General features: G+C 31.7%; 1 protein-coding gene across 2 annotated transcripts in view; it reads right to left on the bottom strand.

Moving 5' to 3' along the window:
• Nucleotides 1–285: 285 nt before the first annotated feature.
• The window catches only part of LOC121123428 (uncharacterized), a 58,130-nt gene continuing 33,138 nt past the window's right edge, over nt 286–25,277 (bottom strand). For both annotated transcript variants that reach the window (XM_040718549.2, XM_071890534.1), the window contains exon 4: nt 286–1,517. In XM_040718549.2, the coding sequence (XP_040574483.1) occupies nt 1,023–1,517 (495 nt within the window). In that variant the 3' untranslated portion in view covers nt 286–1,022. The remainder of the gene's footprint in view (nt 1,518–25,277) is intronic.

Raw genomic sequence — 25,277 nt, 5'->3', positions numbered from 1 at the left:
TTTCTTTGGCCTTCATCAAGGCCAGCTTTGCTTCTGTTTCTCCCGGTATGGAAGCCTTCATTTAGAATAAAGGGGGACATATTGAAGAAAAAGTGTAGAAAATTGTTTAATTACTCACTTTTGCTTCAAAAGTTTGCCATAAAAATGGCACAAAATGAAAATATGTAGAAGTAAAAACGGATTTTAAAATTAGTGCTCAAACTAGAACAAAAATATTGGTATCGTGCAAACACTAGTAGATATCATTGAGTAGTAAAAAATAAATAGATTATCATTAGTTAATAATTTTTTTTTACAAAATTATTTATTCAAATCTCATAATTATAATAAATTTTCTTGACTTAATAATTAAATTAGTTTATGTAGTATTTGTATAAATATACTAATATAATATGTACTGTATTCGATAATTAACTCATGGATAATTAATTAGTTGTGGTTAAAATATTTTATTAATCGGGTTTCTAATTTGAGCATACACTAAAATGACACTCATTTAGTTTGAAAAATTACACCCTGTATTTTTGGGTTGCAAATTTGACATTGAAAACTCTCCAAACATAGCCAGTTTAATGATGCCCGATTCCTGACCCACAGAGCAGGAGCATTGAGACCTTACTTTTCCAGTCGAAGGTCTTCCAGAAGTGTACTCTATTTGCTTATATGTGGATGATGTCAAACCTGGGGTTTTGCACATGGTACAAAGCGATGCTGAGCCATTATTATAGCCATTGCTTTCATATTTGGAGTAGGGTTTGATGGAATTGCTACTTATTTTCTCTAAAATGTTACTTCCATTTTCATAGGTCAGAACTTTACTTGAATTAATAGCGGGAAAAATAGTTCCGTTATGATAACTATTGCTAACAATACTGGAGTTGAAATTCGTTATTGGGGCAGTAGAGTCCATACACGACACGATTCCTGTCTCAATGGGAATGGGAGGAAGAATTTTGTTGGTCTCCTCTGTTTTGCTAACAAGATTATTATTTGTGAAGGGTAGGACTTCCATGATGGGCTCCTCACGCGGAGATGTGGTAACCTTTTCCACTTTTTTGGTCCGGAGATATTACTGGAGGAGAAAAGACTTCATCATTTTTAATGACGGTCAATACTTCATCAATCTCTGCATGATCTGCGTTTCGTGGAGTATGATTTTGATATGTTGCTCCATTTATTGAAGATCGAGGAGTCTCTGTTTCCTCAGAAAGATTATCCTTAAATCCAACGGATTTGAGCAATTTCTTTTCATTAATTTCATGATTATCTCTCACTGTCTGCTGTTGTTTCCTCTCTCTTGTCTCTGAAATAGGCCCATATACTAAGGAAGGATGTGAAAAAGATCCTTTTGTTGGAGATGATTGTCTGCTAAAGGCTTTTCGATGGCCGTTCAATATAGGCGGTAAGTTTTCACTAAAGTCCTCCATAGATACTGACATTGACGAAGGAGTGGTGCATCGTGATGCAATTCTAGATCGAGGTCTTCGAATCCAGTTGACTTCTTGTTGAAGAGAATTCTGTAATAAATATTAGTGAAAATATTAGTGTAAAGTGATCAATTAAGTCAATTTTAAGTAAGTAAAAATTGCATAAAAATATTTTAAATATATGAATATGGAGCAGACACAAATTTAAATGATGAGACTGAAGCTTTTGTCCCTCGAGATTTTTCAGCTTGAAATTATTTCTAAATAATTAGTAGTATAACGAAATTATTCTTAAAAGTAAAGTAATATGTAATAAGTATCTTCCTTTTTTTCAAAAGGCAACAAAAAAAAAAGTTTTAAAATAGAAAAAGATTTATTCTGGTTCCATAATTATTTTAATATACATTTAAACTTAGGTTTTATACAGTTTTGAAAATCATATCTCATAGGTGACGTCCCCTATTGCCATACACTGAATAAACATCACTTCTGTATTTTAATGCCTGGTGGTTTTTCACTTTTTTTTATGACCTTCCCGTTAGATGGAATCAGGACTAACATCATCACTGAAGCAGCGTGTTTGGTGGTGGAAGAAATGTCGGTGCTCCTCTTCTACATGTCGCTATTCGATCATGGTACCTGTTGAAGACAGGGTCAACAGTAAAGGTCTTCTGATCAGAAAGATCACTATGCTATTCTGTCAACAGAGGCTTTCAACTTTCCCTTTTTAAATCCCTATACACGGCTAATGGGGACTTTTTCGTCATCCTGGTTATAGCAGCAATTGAGGAACTCTACTTTTCCTAGAAGGCCGACAGGCAGTTGATGGACACAAGGAGGAGGATTTCCTACCTGCTCCTAGAGAGTATCCTATGTCCTCTCCGATCTTCAACTATATGAAGACATTTTAAATCGTCTTCTTCGATATCCAAATGACGTTCCGGGGCAATCCCGAACGTAGGAGCGCTATTATCTCAATCCTCTTCTGGTACTGTGTTCTCATGGTTGTAACTAGGACAATGTACATATTTCTCAGCAAACGACAGCTAATTATGTGTTATGTGTCAATTTCTATGAAATATTAGCCTATATGTAAATATGAAAGAAAAACTAAATTGAGATTTTCTCCTTTTCTTGATTTTTTTTCAAAATTGTTTTCGTGTTGACGTATCTCATATATCAAGTGAATAAAGAACAGAAACAAAAATAATAAGAAATATGATTTATATAAATGGTATTACTTACGAACTGGAGTAAAAATAATTTGGTAATGAAAATGTAGACTTAATTATTCAATTTTAAGACCTTTGGAAAACGTTTTACTTCATATATACGTAGAGACCAATATTTCAAAGACATATTTGAATTAACTATAGGCTTTTTATTTAAATTTATGGGATGTGTCAAGGTACCCAAGAGTTTTGTCTATAGTTTAAAAGCCTTACTTAATTTAAGAGACATTCATTGGCCCCAATATACGTCATATTAAAAAAAGATAAAATATGTAAAATATTTTAAAACCTCAGCACTTATAGGTTAAATACCACATATACAGAGGCAATTTTGGATTCAAATCATAAGTATTACCTTGTGTCGATAGAAAAAAATATTATGTAAAATAAATGTTCAAAAGAACAATTTTGCAATATTTTTACTTCCAGAGTAGTTTGAAAATGTTATTTTTTTTTTTAAGAAAACTGATATTTCTAAGCACGGAACAATTAATAAATTTCCATTCCAGAACCAGCGGATCTATTTTACATATTCTACAAGGCACTTTAGTTCCTTGTTTCTGATTGGACAAACCCATATTATATATAGGGTTTTCCCTATATAATCTAATCAAATCAAATATATCCTTATGAATAAACACCAACAAAGTTTATATTTTGTGGTATTCTGGCCCTGTACATTTTTTACATGGCTAGTTATAAAATTGACTAGAACTGTTGGCTAGTAGGTAATTTGATGAACCGTCAAGCCCTGCATATATTCTCATGGAGCCCTTCCTTCTGCAATTGATATTGGATCTCATTGCCTCAATCAACCTGGATGTCCTCATGGACTTCGGGCGACCACTCCTAGGCCTGTCATCGACACTCCCAGTCTCTATGTACCACTTGATCGTGTAGTGGACCGATGACTTAGATACGTTGAGATCTTTCTGGCCCGTGGTAATGGCCTTCTCTTCCAAATGAAGCAGATGATGGCACGCATCTGGTTCAGGATCTTGTTAAAAATACTTTTCAGGAAAAAGTTGGGTTTTTTTTTTTTTGACAAACAAAGATACGGGTAATTTGAATCATAAGCATCAGACAGAATTAAGAACTATACACCCGCATAGGATGAATATTAAGTTAAAGTTGCTGTCCTACGACTTATGGATTACCTGTGTATATCCCCAATGCCCACTATGGGTCGTTAATTCTACGCATTCTGTAGTGTTTAACTGTTACTGTTATAGGGTAGCCTGAACAATATTCCTTATATTTTTCTGATGCAGTTATCATTATTGATTTATTTTTGAGGAGAGAACATATAAGGATTATGTAACTAAGTGTGAGTTTGCTCATAAAAACGCTGAGTAACATAAAGGGAAATGTTTTCTTTATTATTAAAGCAAAGTGTGTCTATTTTTCGTTGTCACATGATTCAGGACAATGTGTGTTAAATAAATAACACATTCGGGGAAGCATATTCTTATAAAAATATGTGTCATAAAAACTGCAGCACGGGATACTAATCCAATTTACATGTGTATTTAGTTACTTTTACATAATTAGACATACATATTTTATACCTTCCTCACGTGTGTGTGTTTTTTTTTTTTAAAGTAGTTGTTGTTCAAGTAAACAATGAAGTATGGTAAGTACTTAGGGATTAACCAGACAGAGTAAAACAACGGAAATAACCTTATTAAAAGCACTAATCTCGTCATATACATACATAACGTAAATTTGAGCATAATCTGTCAGAATTACATAGAAGTATTTCAAGGGAAATAAACGTTATATACATACAATGTGTGCAATTTATTTACTGCATGACAAGGTTTTTTTTTTAAAGTACAATTTTCTTTCCATCCAGTTATCAAATTAAAAAAAAAACAGATCTGAAAACTTTATGGCACTCTGATTTATTTTATTCCATAGAGCCTCAATTACAGTCCCTATACGAGGGCAAAAAACGCGAGCAGGCCTTTATCAAATGGTCTCTTGGCAAACCCTGGAATTATTTCATGATCCAATTGATAAATCGTCTTTGGTGTTGCAGGGGTTCGGTTGATTTGTCATAGGATCGCACCCCACACAAAAAAATCCATCGGATTCAGATTCGGCGATTTTAGAGGCCCAAAGTCCGGAAAGATGAAGTCGTCAAAATTATCTTGGAGATATTTGAGAATTTTTTTACTAAGGTGTGGAAGGGAAACGAGTCCTGCTCTCAACTTTAAAGGCTCCCATTGGCAGCCATATCAACTCAGGGCTTCCATCTTGGGATCTCATAGTTTGAGCAAATTAGTTGCTCTTTATTAGGGCTAAAGCGTTCGAAGGCCTTCTCAACAAAACAAAAAATCACCTGTCTAGGTACCAGCGTTTTTTCGAAATAGAGCACGCCATAGGGGCGAAATGGATAGCGTGTTCACCCTGTATGTACCACCAACAACGTTTTTTCTTTTTTTCTACTCCACCATATTCAATTTAAAGTGAAGGAAAGCCATATAAATAATGACTCTATGAAATTCACATTTCCCCTAATACTTTTGTAAATTCATTTTTAGTTACTTTATATTACATATATTATAATTAAAACCCTAATAGGTCATTTGTGGAGGAACATGGAATATACATTAATTATAATTAACAAACTATATACCGCTCTTGAACAATATATCAGCAAGACAATTAAATTTTCTGGCTGTTATAAATAGAGTTGTAACTTCGGTGTAATTTTGTACGGAGCGGATCTTTAAAATGATATTATCATTGTTATTTCATTCTTGAGGAGAGAAGTAGGTAAGCATGGGCGGGTATAGAAATTTTTTTCCAATCCGATATCATTCACAAATTCAAAGAAGATCAAAGTATGAAATATACATGCTCAAAGAAACATGGCTAACGAGTGATAAACTTACACGTGATAAGATGAGACTTCTAGTACAGCTATATAAATGTCACTGGTCATTTCTGGCCTACCTGAGTAAATGGAAAATATGAATGCAACATACAATGCCGGTATGGAAGAATTGCAGAGTGCAGAGCAGGTATCGTCTTGTATTCAAGTTATGCAAGAACTGTAACGTTTCTTTACAAAAAGAAATCCCTAACAATGAAGGGAGTCAAAATATGAACAATGCACAGTAGACGATTTTAAAGTTATCAGAACTCTAAGTGATATTTTCTTTCAGCATTGATATAGGTATTTGTCGTCTCTTTCCTTATAGTTTCTTTAGATTCAGCCTGTATTTAATATGTACTACACATGATTTAGCAACGAAATCTGGCACAGTAGATTTCCAGATTTTTCCAGCATATATGATGAAAAAATTGTTCAATATATATATATTTTATTCGGTGAAATATTCAAATAAGTGTTTCACTTAGTAGTCAAAAGACTGAAATGGAGACAACAATAGAAGATTTCAACCCTATTACATTTTCAGAGACAGAACAGAGGTGGGATGTTGTGATAATTTTGGTGAACAACGATCTATATATTAGCTACGCTGAGGTCTTAAAGATGGCAAGGATCAACAAATATAGGCTTCTAGAGTTGAAAAAGTACTCCAAGGGATGGTATGCTACTGATAAGGCTTGAGGATCATCATTAGGGTATATCTGGAGATGACAGAGTCTGTGGTGGTCTCCTGGATCATGCAGATCGCCAGGGAAAATCCATGGGTCATGACAATGACCCCTGCCATGGTTTTAAAACTACTTGGCCTTAGGACACTGCATTGGCTACGTGTCCAAATATATTTGGCCTCTTAACTCCCCCGGCCTGAATCCAATGGATTGTTTTGTCTGGAGTTACCTTGAGTCAAAGGTTAACAGAGATTGTAACACCAACAACAAGTCCCTGATCGACTCCATCATGATAAAATGCAAGAATTTTATTCGAGCTCTAGTTTCCAGGCCGTGTGTGCGGGTCAGAATCTGAATTGAGATAATTATTGAGGCCAATGGAGCCTACATTCAGTGCAACATATTCTCAATGATTGTATCTGCTGTCGCGTTTTTTTTTTGTTTTTGTTTTTTGAATTAATCATTAAAAAGAATCATTTTATGTTAATTTAAAATAGATGGATAAAAAGCACCAGATTTCGTTGTTATTCCCATTATATGTTGTGTTCAAACAACATATAATGGCCTGGTTTGATTTTCAACTGTTTTCGAATTTCGATTTAGGGGACTGCAGAAAAGTTGTCATATTGTATGAAAATTTCCTATGCAAATTCATCTTTCTACGATGCCATCTTTAGGTATCACATCCTTTTCAAAGTTTGAAAGGAGACAAAAACTCTTTACTGCGCCAATAAGGATTAAAATACAGCATAAATCATTATTTTACATTATTCTAAACTTAATTATGATAGAACAAAAAAAGAAAAAAACAAAAGAAAAATTTGATCATTCCTTTCTAAAAAGATTTTTTTAAATATACGCGGTCCATTAAATTTTCCGATTTTTTTTTCTTTTTATAACCAATAAGACAAATTTATAAAAGAAACTTTGAAGATACTTTATGTATGGGAGAAAAATGCCTATCAAAACAATTTAATGGCAAGTAACTAAAAATGTACTCTTAATATCTAAACTTACTAACAAAAGAGTGTTTGCTTTTTTTCATAGCTTGATCGCGATCTCCGACCTAAAGATCACCTCGTAGGACAATGCAATTTTGCGTAGTTAATTTTTATACACCAAGGCAACTTTACCACTCTACCCCTAATCGAAATTCGAAAAAAAGTTGAAAATCAAATCGGTCCTTCGAACAAGTTTCAAAAAAAATTAAGAAGACTAATTTTAAATTAAGCATTTATATTGTAGTACTATAGGATATTAAAACAATGAAAAGTTTCATTGCTTTATAAATGATATAAATTTTGACTATTTTAAGAATAAATTACTACCGTCACCTAATAATGCTCAAATACCCAAAGTCATGTTAGTCATAAATAGATAATAATCCATGTAATTTGAATAGATCAAATTGAAATGATAGTTTCAATTAATATTTGGTTTTTAAAATGACCAATGTTGTACTTAAATAATATATTTGAAGACGAAGAAATTGCAACTTGTACAAGTTTCTCATACAAACAGTAACTTAATCAATCATCGTAACTTGTACACAATATATAAAATATAATTTTCTATTATTTTAAAGTAAAGAAATATAATACCAATTTTCAAATAGATTTTTTAATTTAATCACCTATATTGTATTTGCAAAATATTATTACAGATAGAAACAGTAAATATGATATAGATTATATAATTTTTTTTTTTTTCCGTGCCAAGGCTTTTATTTATCCATAACACATAAAATATAGATAAATAAAAAGAAAAATTGCGTTCTAAATAAACATTATTAATCTACAATTAATTTCTTTTTCACAAACCTAAGAAATAAGTTGTAATTAATTCCTACCAATATCTTTATGGTAAAGACTATAACTGAATATAATTATTATTATTTTTTTTTCAATATAAACAAATATTTTTGAACCAGGGTTGTAATATCATTAAGAGAAGCAAAAAAAGTAAATCATGAAACTTTAAAAAAGATATCTGAACCTTTCTGCTTATAAAAAAACATTAGAAATTTCCCTACTTATAATAATGATTTTTAAAGGAACATTTTGATTTTATAACATGATGATTTTTTTAGCCTTTTACTCAGGAAAAGATTTTTAATGGTACTATTACAAAGGCTCAGTATATCTTGTATGCAAAGTGAACTTACTCGGACTATGATATTTCCAGTGTTTTATCCGTTGTGCAACTTCATCTACGTGATTTAAGACGGATAGTCCATTATAAAACACTCTACAGTTCAATGTTTTCTTGTTAAGTTTTTGTAATTATCTTTGTGTGATATGTTAATTTTTGTTTTTTTCTATGTCTTTGATTAAATTTTAGTGTCTTTTTATTAGTAAGCGTGTGTATATTTGTGTGTAAGTATTATTATATAATTTCAGTTTTTTTAAAGTCCTATAATTAAATTAAATTATAGATAAGCCTTGTGGCCTAAGATAAAAAAAATAATGATTTTTTACATACTTTTGAAAGATATAATGGATATGGTGCTTGGAAGTTGTGTGTGCAACGTTTGCCATATAATCATTGACTAACACATTCATTTCCAACATTATTAAAGCTAGATGATGGTGCCAATTTGAGGTCTGTACCTCAATATGTTCTCAGGTTATGACCCATTATGTATTTTTAATTAACGTTTTGCCTTAACTTCACCACTTAAAATTTAATGGCCTTTTTCTATTAACAAAGTTTGATCAAAATCGATCTGTCACTTCTCCCCTAATCTTGGAAACGAACAAACAGAGACAAAAATAAAACCTCCACTCAAATTCGTTGCCGAGGTAATTAAGAAACATAAATAGCTAAAGTGTATTTTGTTAAATGAAGAACTAGTCCATTCCCTTCATGGGTTTGATATGTAATTTTTTAATGGGGAAGACGTCTATAATGATGAAGTCTTTCCTAGTCTTTTTTGCATATATCATTTATTGACTTTCGGTAATAATGGCGTTAACCTAGAATAGTGTCTTAAAAATTCATCTCTATCAGTCGTTATTCTAAAAATCTTCAAGTAGGTCATAAGACTCTCTTAAAAGCCCATAAGCTACAGAAAAGATGGTCAGTAGTCGCTCTCATAATTCCTTATTGATCCATCACTAACTTTTTTGAAAGAGTTTTAGCCAATGATTACATCAAAAGAGAAGCATCAATCCAAAGGATGAACTATCGTCCTCGGATATGGAAAATAACGTTCTGATTAAAGACGAAGGTAAGATTAACCAAAAAGATCAAGGGTCTTTATTTAGTCTCAATATCAGAAAATTTGGACGGTTCTATACGAGAAATTGATGAAGTCCTTGACTACAACGTGGCAATACTTGTCTTAAAGAAAATAGGTTTACCATCATACAAAATATTGGAGCTCTGGGTAGAGATGGGATCGGGAAGGGTCATGATAGATGTATTAAAACCTATAGACTCCAGTTCTAAATACAAAGATATAAACCTACCTTTAGCATAGTAACAAAAATCTATCAAAGTAAAATTATTAGTCGATATACGAAGGTAAGGTAAAAAGTTTTCATTAATATAAGGCTCTGATCTTTATCTACACAAGCTCATTGTTAAAAATGACTTATCAGCAGATAAGCTATGTTTTATAAATTTATATATATGAGTATGTTTTATTATAATTTACGTAACGTCAACACCTTCATAGTTAACTCTGTGGTTATGGATACAATTAAAACATAAAGTTCGTCTATTCAGAATGAAAATAATAGGTTCATACTCATAAGGCTGTCAACAATATTAAGAAAAAAGAGTTATTGATAATTGCACATTTAAAAAAAAAGATGGTTTAAGTTTTAAAAGAAACATGCACAACGGATTGCCAGTAACAATTAATGCATCGTTTTGTTTGTTTAGGAACATCAAAACACTTGATAATAGACTAAAGGTCAGCAATTGATGAGAAAATGCAATATTTATTAACTAACATTAAAACTTCTTAACAAAGTGTAAATTGAACAAAACAAAGAGCCTTTAACTAATCATATATTGCATTTGTAACGATACAAGAGGCCTCTAAAAATAGTCAATTTCTACTGAAAAACGATAGTTTTCAAATGAAAATGACTTGTACCATGCAGTAAATACCCTGAAAAAGCTATGACTTTTTTTTTTTTTTTTAATGCAGACCAAAAAAAAAAAAAAAATAACAAAACGGCACATACTGATTTATACAGAGTGGGTAGCCAAAATTTGCAAAACAAGTGCTTTTTATGGAATCAAGAAAATATAGCTCAATTTAGTTATATTTTTTGTTCAACATGTCCTTCTTCCCAAGATGTAACAGCCTTGACACACCAGCGAACAGATCGGCAGTTCTTTACGCTGAAGACCTTGTCTATGGTATACCACGCTGGGGGGCGTTCAAGGCAGCTCATAGCGAATCCAAAAGTAGATGAGCGGTGCAGTAGAGATTCTTCTCCAACATAGCCCAAACAGCAAAGTCCAAGGGTTTAGATCAGGGCTGGAAGAGAGTCATATTGAGACAGGTCAGAATTCAACCGTATTGTTTCTGCATAAGGTTTGGTTATAATTGGTTGTGTGGAGCTATAAAGAACTTATTGATTTTGTAGGTAAACCGGATAGACATTTCAACCGTCTCTACAACCTTGTCGGCGCTGACACCGGCTAAGCATTTTGTATTGTTCCTCCGTCATTTCTACATGTAGAAGCATGGGATAAGAACAAAACTTGTGTATTTTTCTTTCGGCTGTCTTTTGGTTATTTAATGAAATATCATAAGTAAAAATAACTATTTTCTAATTTATATGTGTAGAAGTTACATATTTCCAGGATGGATTTCCAAGAGGATCTAATTACTTACATACATACGTCTTTTATGGTGAGTTCAAAGGCCTCACCATCCCAAAAGAAACCAGCAACAAGAAATTTTATCTTAATTATTTTAATTTAGTTTTAAATGCCACATGTAAATAACCTAATGATGTAATCTACTACGTCACTCCTACAAATAATTTGTTACTCTTATTACTGAAAGGGTGGTTTAATTGTCATAATTAAAGATAATAAAAAAAGAACACTTCCCGGTAAGCGTTGATCACGCTACAAGAGCAGTTTCTTAATAGGGGTTGTAAAACTTTTACACACGTGTGAAATTATTACTAGCTGCAAATCTGAAAATGATTTTAGGTTTTATGATTATATGCTGTAACTTGTTCTGAACTCGATATATTTCCATTTTTAGGGTGAAAAATGATGAAAAACGACACTCTTCTTCAGACTTTTATAACTAATTCATAATACAAGGTGATGAAGAATATCCTAGCTTATTTTACAGAAAAATATTCAATTTATAATTTTAAAAAAGATCTGTTTAAAAAATATGCATATTCTAGGACTTTTGTTCCATTTGGTAGTGATCCCATTTTTATGGGGGTGTAGTAGCAAATAGTCAACATAATCATCATATTTTCCCCCGATTTCAATACAAATTTCATGACGTCATGCCTCGTAAAAGGACGATCGAAACAGTCAAAGGAAAATACTTCTAAAGGGGAATTTCAATCATGGGAAATTACCAGACCTCTTTAGAAAATAGAGTGGACTCCTTCCTTGGGAATGAGATACCAGGATCGATAAATAAAGCAATCTGTTCACGATGAGTAGATAATTTTATTATTTTAAAGTAGGATCAGGTAAAAAATACAAAATGGAATAAAAATCCTTGGAGATGCATATTTTTTGAAATAGATCTGTAATAAAAACTTATCTCCCATCTGTTATGACTTAAATATGTTGAAAAAGATGAACGTTTTAAAAGGGGGTTTGTGAGGATATTTATTTTACAAAATGTGCTCGGAACAAATTTTTTTTTCTACATTTGAGCCTTCATCTCTAATTATTGCCTGAATACGAGGCTTAAATGCCTTGCAACCCTTGACTATGTAGTCAAACTCGAGCTTGGTACACTCCTAGCCTCTAGAGACTGGACACTCATGTGAGGAGTAGTCCACAACCTCTCCTCTAGACGCGCCTAGATAGAGTAGTCCAAGGTATTTGCATCTATAGAGAAGGGCAGCCACATTGTGAGGTCCCTAAAGTCTGAAAAGTTGTATCTTAGTAAGGCCTGGGTCTTAGAGGCGCAATGACACGGCGCTCCGTCCTGAGTGAAAACAAAGTTGTCCACGGACTTTTCTCTGGCCACAGGTCGCACTTTCTTATTCAAAAGTTCGGTGCAATGTAAGTTGAGCCACTTCTTCCTCTCCCTAAAAATGGGAAGACAGACTCTACAACGCCCAAGACCGTAGTTCTAGCTAGATTTTTTTGTTCTGAAGAAATTTCTCACTGAAGCTGAGGTATTGGCTGGATGTTCAGTTGGAATATGCCGGCTGTTCTGCTTATTCAAAGTGGCATCAATGGGGAAAAATTTTGATCATAAAAGAGCAAAACAGTACCCGAATTTTTATTCGCCTTGAGAAAAAATTTAGAATCTTCTGTGCTCTTTCCATCCGTCTCAGCTTGCTCTGTTCAGAAATACAATGTCTTGCTCTACTCATCCGTAATTTTTGCACCAATGTCATTCCGGATTAAAATGATAAAATGTGTACCACTCGATAAGATCAACCCTTTGTATATCTCAATAAGGGCAATAGTTTTCCAAAATTAATTTACCATTATCGCAATAAATAATTAAACTCTTATAAATACTAGATTATACTTTGCCTTTGATTATCAACATAAAATACTTTAGCCCTTTTCCCTTCTCAAATGTCATATTATGACTATACATTGAATTCCAAATTTACTACATAAATAAAGGTAAAAATAGATTTACATAGGTTTATATTGAAAGTAAGTAATACGCTGGATTTGCGTTTATATTTATATACATATTGTATGTAGACCACTAAATAAATAAGTTATGATATAATATGAAATAAATAAAATTTCAAATCACTGTGTAGCCATATATATTGTACAAATAAGTTGTTTAAGTCCCAACTTTTCTATGGCTTTTCTTCTGAGGGAAGTTCTGATACATTTAGTTTGTGGCTCAATTGCTCCGAGATGGTTGGCTTTAAACATAGAGCAATATCTTTAGTATTTTTTATCTATTTAAAAGTTTTATTAGTCAGTAGTTTTCCCTCAAATTGGATACGAATTTGACTCGTCAACTACCCCTGGAGTCAGATTCGGTTGTAGAAGTTAAATATAGTGAAGAAACAGAATGTGTTGTAACTGTTCCTAATCTATCCGACTTGTCATTTATTATGTTTTAAAAAATAGATCACAATCATGTATAATAGTAGTAATGATTAGACTCTTTTAATGTTGCAATTGTCGTTAGGGACGCAGGTAATAGTTTGAAAACATAGAGCTTGAGTTTAAGGAATAAATCAGTAGAATTTTTAAGGTGCTGATTGATGGACTTTCAATGTGTTATACTCGTAGCAGATCAAACTATAATTATATTTATATTATAGATTGAGGATCAGTGTTATAGATTCAAGAAATTCACTCTCACAAAACTCTTTAGAGCCTAGCAAGTAAACATGCTACATATGAATTGTATTGATATACATTATGACCCTAGGGAGGGATCATAATAATGTATGGAAACTTGACATGATGGAAAATATATGGAGGACATTAGTTCCTTCTGTGGCCAACCATCTGTCGTTCGGAATTTTGTGAGATCTGTCGACTGTCCATTGTTTCTCATACGAATAATAAATGATTTGGTTACCATAGCACTTCAAACCTTTTAGCATTTTTTTTTTTTTCATGAGCAGCCCGGGTGGCCTTTATTTTGTAGGTAAGGATATGTCTTTTGTAAAGGCGGTATGAATTTATCCTCAGGTCAGTGTTTATGGCCCTGGAGACTGTTGCAAGAGCCTTAACCTGTGTCCCAGGAGATGCCTTCCAGGAAAATTTAGGCCTACAAGGAGTCTGGGAGTGCGTTTTTATCACTTCAGGACTTGTGGGTTTTTCTCTTATATTCTCCCCCTCCTTCCAACAGTTGTAGACGCTGTAGACTGTACTCTTAGAAAAGTAAAGTATCTTTTTAATATAGACTGGGCGGTTTTCAACATCACCCAATTGGATGATGGTGTTCTTCTGGGTCTCCTTTTATTAACCTTGACATTAGTTAGTAGTTTTATATCAATTGCATTCTAATGCAACTCGTCTCATGTTGCAATTGTCCCCGTATACAAGGGTGGATACAACATTTTCATTAATGGAGTTCTAGTTTAAAAATAAGACAATTAAAGTAAATAATATTCCGTCAGATAGAAATAGACAGTCTTTTAAATTGTTGAAAGATTAGATTTCAATATATTTTTTCGGATTTGCTTATTATATCTTTGATAAGTATTATTTACAGAACGGAGAAATTGAATATTACAAACCCCTTTAGGCCCCTGCCGAACAAACATCCCTGGTGTGAGGTGCAAATATATAAATCAATTAAGAGGAATGAACATTAAGGAGTTCGTTTTTGTAACACTTGTTACAAAAACGAACCAGGGCCGTCGTTAGCATATTTCTTTGGAGGGGAGGATATTTTTTTTTCTTTACCTCCCATTCTACTATTAAATATTAAAATATATTTTTTTTAGATAGAACAGGTACAAAAAAATGGTGCCTTTCTTAATAAATTTTTTATGAATGTAATGTTTATCGAATGACTTTCTTTTTTAAAATTAATGTTTTATTTTATTTTTAGAAATGATAATGTCAATCCCTCTTTTTTTGTCTTCTTAAAAAATATAATAGCTTTAAATTATATAGTCACATATTTATAAATTATTTAGGCTTCGTTGGTCAACTGGGATATTATATTATTCTTATTCCTTTGAATCTTCATTTTATCGCCCGTACTTTTAAGTAGTAGTCCCTTGTTTAGTATTTATTCGTAATTTTAAAATAAATAAACTATTTCCGTTGTTTTTCTATTTGATTTCTTGGATTTTTTGTTTTTTCTATGTGAGTACTAAGGTGTACAAAGGAACCAACCAATGCATGATAATGTAGCTATTCATGAATATAATATACCCAACTTCCTCCATCACTAATAAGTACTAATTTTATTCCAAGATTCGTATTAAATAATATTTTAACTTTGAGAAAAACAAGTCTTATCTTTTTGAAACCTTCACCTCCTTATGTTAAAATTATCATAGAATGGGGACTTTTATCCTCTATTTATTTTTAGAATTTTAATTGATATTTAGAAGGGAAAAATGCATGGAATAGTTTTTAAAAATGTTAGAAAATTTATTTGACCTAATTATGTTAGTATCATTTAATTAAATACGTTTTATTTTTGGGGGTTTTACCACGTTCACTAACCGCCTTATGCAAAGGACATTCATTAATAGAAGGTTGAAGAAGAATAAACAATACGACAAAAATTGTTGGGAATTAAAATCATGAAAATTTCAAAAATTTGTTACAATTGATCCTTCTCCATATATTTACCCTCAATGAGTGAGTTTTGAACTTCAATCAAATTATATCAACTAATAGTAAGAAAATCAATAATTTCATCAAATTATGGAAGTTATCTTAAAAACCACAAAAATTGACTAGATTTTGTACACGAATATTGTTCCTACAGAAAAATACTTATACCCTGCAAAATATCCCATATAATTATTATAAGATTGGATTATACAAAGTATTTCTCATCCATTTATTCCTTGTAAAACAAGAAATAAGTATTCATATGTAACTGAATAGCTAACCACAAAACACTAGTATACTAATTTTGTCACTTATGAGGGTTGTTACGACACATATATAGAAATGACCGTCAAATCCAAAATGTCAGCTGATGTGGCCTACATAATTAATATTTCATATAATATCAACAAACCTCAGTAGTTATTACTAGGAGCAAATCTTATATCATCTTTAAAATAATAATTTATTTAAAATTATCTTTTTTATATCAAATGGTATTCGTTGTTAAATGATAAATAAAATAATTTTTTAATCAAGAAGTATGATCCCACAATATAGGATTAGGGCAGCAAAACGTGGACTCTCGAGCCTCTTAGTCTTTATAAACTCTGGCAGAAGGGGGCACTGTGTCCTTGTAAATGAGTAAATCCCAAGTCGATCTTCATTGCCCTCCTGATGATCCTAGAAGCCGCGGAGAAGTAGTTAACAGGGGAAATTATCGATTTGGTGGGATCTTCCTTGATCTTCTTTTCCATAGTGGACTGGAACTCCGGATTCCTCTTCAAAGTGTGCCTTCCGCTACTTGCTTTCCTGGAGAGGTCTTACACATCATTTTGTATCTTGGTCACATTTACAACTAGGCTCCTGGAGCACTTCATAATGTCCATAACCCTCGCCAACTCAACTTTGCATCAAGGAAATATGAGAAGTTTTGGCTTTTTGCTCACTCATGATGACGAGATGACGAAATATTTACCATAGTCTGCTTATGCACAAAGAATAACAGAACAAGAATTTCAAAAAATTAACATTTATTAACATTCCATGTTTGATTGTCCAACCCTGCATATATTAGAGCTATTTTTTTTACTCATTTTTGGTCATTTCAAGTATTAAATTATTTAGGAAAAAATTTCCAATAACCCGTATCTACTCTCAAAAAATTACTTTTTGGGAAAAAAAGTTTCAAATATTAAAGTTTTTGGGAAATAATCTTAAAAATCCATAGCGACTCACAGAAAATAACTCTTTTGGAGAAAAAAAATCAAAAATCCGCAGCTGTTGACGAAGAATGAATTTTTTGGGAAACCTTAAATTTCAAATATTTATAACTATTTTTAAAAAAATTCAAATAAATATAACTACTCTCAAAAAATTTATTTTGTTGAGAAGAAAATTTCTAATATTAAACTTTTTGGGAAATGATCTTAAAAATCCATTGCTACTCAAAGAAAATACCATTTTTGAAGAAAAAAAGTCAAAAATCCACTGCTGTTGACCTAGAATGAAATTTTTTAGAAAAAAAAAAAATTTCAAATATATAATTTGTTGGAGAAAAATTTCAAAAATAATCTTAAAATCCATAGCTACTCACAGAAGATAACATTTTTGGAGAAAAAATTTCAAAAATTCACAGCTGTTGACCAAGAATGAAATTTTTTGGAAAAAAAATTAAATTTCAAATATACCATTTTTTAGAGAAAAAATTTCAAAAATTTATAGCTATTCGCATAAAATTAATTTGTGGATAAAAAATTTGAAAAAGTAAATTACTTTTTTAATTTTTGGAAAAAAAAATTCAAATATTAAACTTTCTAGTAAAAAGCAGAAATTCTTTATTTAGGAGGGGGCTACAGCGCCTCCAGCCCACTATATCAGGCCCTAAACTATATCCAAAATTCATGGATATGTTAACTCATCACACAAATTAGAATACAAGTCAATAGTGAGCTCAAATATGTTCATGGTGTATGCATGAAGTTAAACAATAAATTGAGATTTTCTTGTTTTTGTGCAATTTTGTTTTTATGTGTACGCACCACATCCTATATAAATATATATGACATATGTATATACGTTCACTGTATGCCTGTAGATTATAAACTAGGTCAATAACAGAGTTAAAATTATTAATATATATCAAAGAGATCAATTTGCAACCATGTGGTATCAAAAAAGAAGGCAAAAACATACTGATCGGAGAAGTGATAAAGAGGCTAGTTTATATATATATATACAAATAAATGTTATCTGAGATAACATCTTCTTAAAAATACAAAGGGATGTTAAGTACAAGGTGCTACAGATAAGTTGGGAAAATCTTTAAAGGCTTATAACGAACGAACTCGAATAGGTAGACACATAATTTTTTTATTATTTGAAAGCTACATTTAATGTCATTCAATTATTTATAATAAGATCCACCTCTCTTGATTATTTTGTTCAAACAGGGCAGGAAATTTTGGCAGTCCCAGGCGACGGATTCAGCATTCCCATGGTCCTAGTTCTGCTTTTCCACTTTTAATTCACATTCCCAGGATAGATGGAGTCTCCCAAAGAAGAAATTACACCTTCCAACAAGAGAGTACACCTGCCCACAAGGCCATATAAGTGCAGTAAGTCTTGTCAACAAAATATCCTTACTTTTAGAGCCTATATTGTTTCCCTACAAACAGCCCAGACCTTAACCATGGGATTTCTATCTCAGGGGAGGATCGAGCATGATGCCTGTGCCAAGGATCATTCGTCTGTGGAGGCCATAAAAGAGTCGATTACCCGTACAATGGTACATCTGAATCTGCACGAGGTCGTCTGAGACTTACTAATACTAAATTTGCAGGTGACTAGCGTTGCTTTAACGTATATCTCCATATTTGTTTTGAATTATGTACTCGTGTTTATTTTTTGGAATTGGTAATTTGAAGTATAAATTATCCTGTACTCATTATTAGTTAACTCCTGAGTAGTGAACTTTTTTTCCTACTACATTCTAGATTCAATTTTATTCAAGACCTGATTGAACATTGATGATTTTTTTTTTTTTTTCAGAGTAATATTTGTTAGTCCTTGTGGGACTCTGAGTAGAATTTTGCAGTAAGTTTGAAAAAAGTGAACCTTTATTCTTTGTAAATATGGGAACTAATATAACTCTACTTATTCTAGGTTTTTATAGGTCCCACTGGTGTTATAAGCAACGTTTTGCGCTTGTATGAATCTAGTCTTAATATAAGACTTAGGAAATAAAAACCTCTGTTTTATTTCATATTTAGAGGTAAAAACATGTCACTAGACCATAGCTGTCTGGTACCAATAAAGGAAGAAAGACAACAATGAAATTTAATAAATGGGTCAAATTGACCAAGATTGGTAATTTAAAGTGTTAAAAAGACAATTAGCACACTAAATAAAAACCATACAACAGAGGGTAGCAAAAAGTGGACTGTTAATTCATGCTAATTTTTAATTTCATAGAGTCATTAGTTTTTAACATTTTGGTTGAGCCATTCTTTGTTAATAAATAAACTAAACTAAACATTTCGTCATCATGAGCGAACAAAAAGTCAAAAGGTAAGACATCTCAGATTTTCTAGAGGCTGAAGTTGCAGTGGCGAGATTTATGGACATTGTGAAGTGCTCCAAGAGACCAGTTTTCAAGGTGGTCAAGATGGTTAATGATGGAAAAGATATCTCCAAGAAGGCAGGAAGTGGAGGACACAATTTAAAGAGGGGACCAGAGGTCCAGTCCAACTTAGGGAATAAGATCAAGGAGGATCCTATCAAATCGATGAATTACCTCTCCAAAGACTTCTCTGTGGCTTCATAGTCCTTAGAAGGGCTGTGAAGGAAAACTTGGGAATTTCTTCATACATGAAAACCCCATTTCAAAATATATATATATTGAAGTATTTATAAAACAACCTTTCGAGGCTATGTTTTACTGCCCAGCCCAGTACATTTTTTTTTTCAAAATGTTAGGACTTTAAGGTTTAAAAATGCTCCAACGAACAAACAAATAGATGGATAACTACGATTTATCTAATTACAATTATCGTACATACTAGATTATCATAAAAACCATTGATAGCAATCTTATTTAGTGAAATTTATTATATTAATTGTAAAGCTGGAAGTTATATTATGTAGATGATATTATTAAAACAGAAATACCCACAAATCATTTTAAAAGTAATAATATTCAAAGCATTAGGTCCAGTGATCTACCTACAAATATTTTTTTTTGTACAGAATTCAAAAACTGCAAATGAAATTTTTTGAACAAAAGAAACATTTTTCGACATTAAAGTTCCAGTTTTTGATTTACACTGATAAAGTTATGGACAATTTTCACACTGCTAGATATTAATGAATGCTACATCCCTTTGATGTCATCAACTACCTGTTAAAAGATTTTTGTAGGGGTAAACATTCAAGTAAGTTTGTACAAATTATCATTTTGTGGGTATGCTAAATAATGAAGCCGAAAATTAACATTGTAATTGTAATCATTTGAAGAATGTTTTCTCCAAAAAACTTATGACGTTTTGATAGATTACCTACGAACAGCTAAGAGGGGAAATAAATAAACACAAATACCATTCGCAATTTAGTAAGGACATGGGTAGGAATTACTACAATGTTGATTCTCAATTCTACTCTGAGTTCTATGTATAGTAATTTATAGAATTGTAAAGAATATGAGCGTCGGCTATACAAAAAAAAACGAAAACTCTGAGCATTTGGAGAATGTATTTGGGAGAATAGCAGCTGAGAAGTCATGACTTTTTATTAGATTAGCTCAAAGTAGGAAGTGAAATATACACTCTGTATTAAGTAATTATGAAGTAAAGAATTACAACAATGTCGATCCGCAATTCTACTCTAAATCGAACAACGATTTACACATATAACTCAGTTCTAACCTTTATCCTTCATGAAAACACACACTCATAATTACCTTATATATTTAGATGCTCTCCTTAAGAATTAAAGAATAATGATGGAGAGGTTAGAAAAAATTTGGAACAACTTTCAGATTCTCAAATAGAAAAAAATATTGGACATCATCTAGTTCATATTTTATACAACTCTATTATAAATGAGAAAATTGACCTTAAAAAACTACTATTCATACACACTACATGACAATATAAACTAATTGCAAAACAAAGGTAAATAAAACTTTGTTATTCTTGTTTTTTTGCACTGATACTTTTTTATTCTTTATTTTACATTTTGGCATTATTTGTTTTAGCCTCGAAACATATTTGTATATTATGTACCTACTATATAGAACATAGATTTCTCATGTTCCCATGTTAATGCTTCGACATACGCATACATGTTTGCAAGTATTTTTCAAAAGCAATCAAAATGTATGTTAACTTTTCTTATACAGTTTTATATTTCTAACAAAATTAATTCGAGTTTCTCCCTGTTCTAATTAATTGCAAGACATTGATTTCCGTCCTTATATATAATATATTAGGGGTGTCTGTAGGGCAGGCTGGAGGGGTTGTGTCCTCCCCCCTCCTCAAAAAAAAAAAGGAAATTTTGCTTTTTACCTAAAAAATCTATTTGAAATTTATTTCAGAAGAATTAATTCTTAAAATTTTTCTCAAAAAATTATTTTTTGAGTACAAATATAAATTATTTATAATTTTGTCATGACAATTTAATTTTTTTTTTAAACTGTAAATTTTTGAAATATTTTTCCAAAAATTTAATTTCATGTAAATAACTGAAGATTTTTAAGACAAATTGTTTTTTTGTGAAAAGAATTAAATTTTATGGGAATAACTAGACTTTTATTAAAAATTTAAAAAATAATTTTATGTGAAAAGAATTCAATTTTATGTGAATAACTAGACTTTTTTTTATATTTAAAAAATTATTTTTTTTCGTAAAAGGTGTAAATTTTTTCCAAAAAAATTTAATATCCAAATTTTTTGTCAAATAAAAATAATTAATTGTGAAAAGCTGTAAATTTTGAAATTTTTTTCCAAAAAATTTAGTTTTATGGGAATAGCTGTAGATTTAAAATAAAAGTATTTATAAAATTATTTTTTGGTGAAAAGTGTGAATTTTTGTAATTTTTTCAAAAAATTTAATATTCAAAATTTTTTTTCGAAAAATTATATTTTTTTTTTTTTTTCATGAGGCTAAGGGCGACTACTTTAATGATTAACAGAGCTCAAACACAAATATATGTATTTATAGTAATAATTTTGTTCAAATTATATTTTTAATTAAGAAATTATATAGCTTCGAATTTTAAAATTCAAAGTGTTCAGATTTTAATGTGCCACTCAGTATCTTATGAGGGTTTACTCAGGCACTTGAACCCAAAGTTTTGGTTCATCCTACATCATCAGTTCTGCTTACCAAAAATGGCCCACTAGGTACTCCGATTTGAAAAAGTAGGGGGTCACTTAAGTAAGTCTCACTTCTCAAAAATTTAAAGTTTGACCATAATATGGGGACGTTTCGTCCCCAATACTTATAATTATTCGCTTTACCAGATGAAATTCGATAACGTGCACCATCTATCTTGAGGGAAACCTTGGAAGGAACCAGCTACTAGATAGCTCGACCAGTCTTTTGCCGCTATACCCAGATCCAAGGATCTATTTACACTCTAGAATTCTACGGTCCTCCATCAGGGATTCCCCTGACTTTGACACTGGTCAGGCATAGTTCACCATCTTTCTGAAAGATGAGGTTGCCCTCGAAGAAATTTCCTGGACTCAGGTGAGCAGGTTGCCCTTAAAAAAGTCGATGCACTTTGCTGCCATGAGCTTTTAACCCTCCGGGAACGAGATCATGGGCGTCCTAGAGGGCATCTGCATTAATGATGACCATTTTTCCCGAACCCTCTTTCTTCTTGATGGTGTTGTTCTGTTTTAGCCTCTTCTTATAATTGTAGATGATCTTACGAGTCATTTCCGTCAGCCTGGAGAAGATTTGATACCTTCAGCCTTGAATCTCTATGTGACGCCATAACTCGTCCGTTTTTAAATAATTCAAAAAGCAGCATTTACCTGTGATGCAGGGCAACCTAATGATTACAGACAGTTCTAGTTTCCTGACACAGAACCATTCAAATCAATATAATGAAAGTCTGTAAGTTTCAAGTTTCCACCCGGTCAATTACTAATGACGTTGACGTGTAATAATTCCATGCCATACCGAGTGATACTGATATATTTGTCACACTAAATTAATTTTACCACTATAATATGTATTTACAAGAAGTTTTTAATTGAAATCGTAATATCAATGAATGAAAAGTTCTAAGAATAAATATATCAATATTAAATAAGAGAAATTTCTTATTGAGTGTGTTTTTGTTCCTAAAAATAGAAAAAATGAAGGGAAAATAAAATAAATTAAAAAGTTATCCATAGATTTTGTGGACATGGCTTTTTGTAAAACTATACTATTGACATTAGGACAACAAAAAATTCCATTTTTTTTTAGGGAAAAGTAAATGGCTTATTTTAAAAAATGATTCCAAATTGTATGAAAAAAACATTTGAGAAGATTAAAGCTTTTAGTATAAATAATAAATTGTTCTTAATAAACGTACAATAAGATATATTTAAAAAAATATATATATAAAAATTAAATTTATATATCCAAAATAATGTGAATTGAAGTTAATATAAGTTTAGTTCACGACCCCTTTTTTTATTTCTTTAGTATATCGCAACCCAACTATTGGACTGATAAATATCAAAATTTTCAAAGAAATTAGACGCACAATATATTCAGTCAAAAAAAAAATCTCTTACCCATATACTTGGTTACCTTTTCATGACCTTTACACAGAGGTCCTAACTTTAAATCAATTTCAATTGATCTTATTCAAAAGGCCAAATCTACTCCAATATAAAATTTTAATGATAACTTTTTGTGTTCTATAGCTTAAATAACAATACTAGATGTGGGTTTTAGCTGTCGGGAGTTCCAAAACCTGAATTTAGTGGCACAGTTTTATAAGTTCGTGTTTATTCTTTATTTATCCATATCTCAGCTATAGATCAGAAAACAGAGAATTTCAATCAACATATATTTCCATTCACGTACTGAATTTAGGTATATGATTTGAAATTTGGTCCACGTCCTAAATTTTTTTGTTAACCAAAATATCCGTCTAGAGTGTTCTAGAAAATTAACATCAGACTGAACCAAAAAAAAAAAAAATCATTCAAATACCTAATCTTAAGACTACTATTTAATAAATAATCTCAAAACGTTTCCTAAGATCTTGATGAACAACGATTTCCTGGGAAATGAATAACCCTGCCATCATTTACGTTTAATTTATGGTGGTGACTATTTCTGTGAAAACTTAAGACTATTTATTTCAATTTCTAATGTTTTAAAATACATTCTCTTTTTGCGTTGATTAACAAAACTCACAATCAAATTTACAAGGTGTGATGTGCTAAATTTGTAGGTCCATTTTATCTCATAGAAACGAATTTTTTAATTAAGACGTTGCATTATTTTTTTGATCAATTCATTGCATCATAAATAAGCTTTGTTTAATGCAGTTTTGACTCGACCCCCAAAATCAGACAAGAGGAGGCAAAAAGTCAGGAATTATTCGATTTGCTTGACGCAAATATAGCCCAAAAAGACATAGCTGCCATCCTTGGGGTGAATGTGAGGACCGTCCGTAATATCCAGCATATTAAAAACGTTGACAAAGACACGTCCAGGAAGTGGAGTTCTGCACTCAAAAATTTGCAGATTTCTGACCTTAAAGACATGCGGCCTCTGACATCCTCCGACTTGAGCTCCCTTGATTACTTTTGGTGGGGTGTTATCCAGGGCATTACAAATGCTACCCCACAACGAAATGTGGATGACCTGAAGTCAAACATCAGCAAAATATATACTATCCGGCCTGATGACGAAATTGTAAAGGCATATATCAGTTTTTGGCACAGTCTTATTAAGGTTAGCATTGCTTCTAATGCAAGCTGTATCGAATCAAATGCAGCCTCTATGGTTTTCCACAAGAAATTGAAAATATATTTTTCAAATCAGTTAATAAAACGAACCAAAAAGTTTTATTTTACACCCAGTTTTTTTTTTGTTCAAGATTATTATTATGTTGACACACCACAAACTTTATGTGTACATTGAAATGCTCATGTATCAACAATTGTAATTAATGAGTATATTGATACAAAAATATGGAGAGCTTTCAAATATAAATAACATTTTATGTTACCTGTCAATATTAAAGCATGGCAGAATGATTTTCCCTAAAACAGAAATGGGATTAATTTGTACTCTTCAACTAATTGTTTTCTATTTCTGGTATGAAAATAATTTGATTAATCCTTTGGACACACTGCAAATTACGCTTAAAGGTGACATCAATTTCCTTTCTTAATAGTTCAATTTCAATGAAAGGATCCTTCCTCCCTTTTTTTTTAATATGACGCGCTCAGCTATAGCAAGGGTTGTGTTGATCTTTATTTAGGACGAAAGACTGCAGCCCCATCCACGTCCATGTCTGTCAAATCCAGCTCAGTCCTGCATATCTGTCCAACAACTTATAAACTTTAAAGTCCTT

Source organism: Lepeophtheirus salmonis, chromosome 8 (assembly GCF_016086655.4).
Source record: "Lepeophtheirus salmonis chromosome 8, UVic_Lsal_1.4, whole genome shotgun sequence".
Lineage (NCBI taxonomy): Eukaryota > Metazoa > Arthropoda > Copepoda > Siphonostomatoida > Caligidae > Lepeophtheirus > Lepeophtheirus salmonis.
The sequence above is the reverse complement of the archived record's forward strand: the minus strand, read 5'-3'. Positions and strand labels throughout refer to the sequence as shown.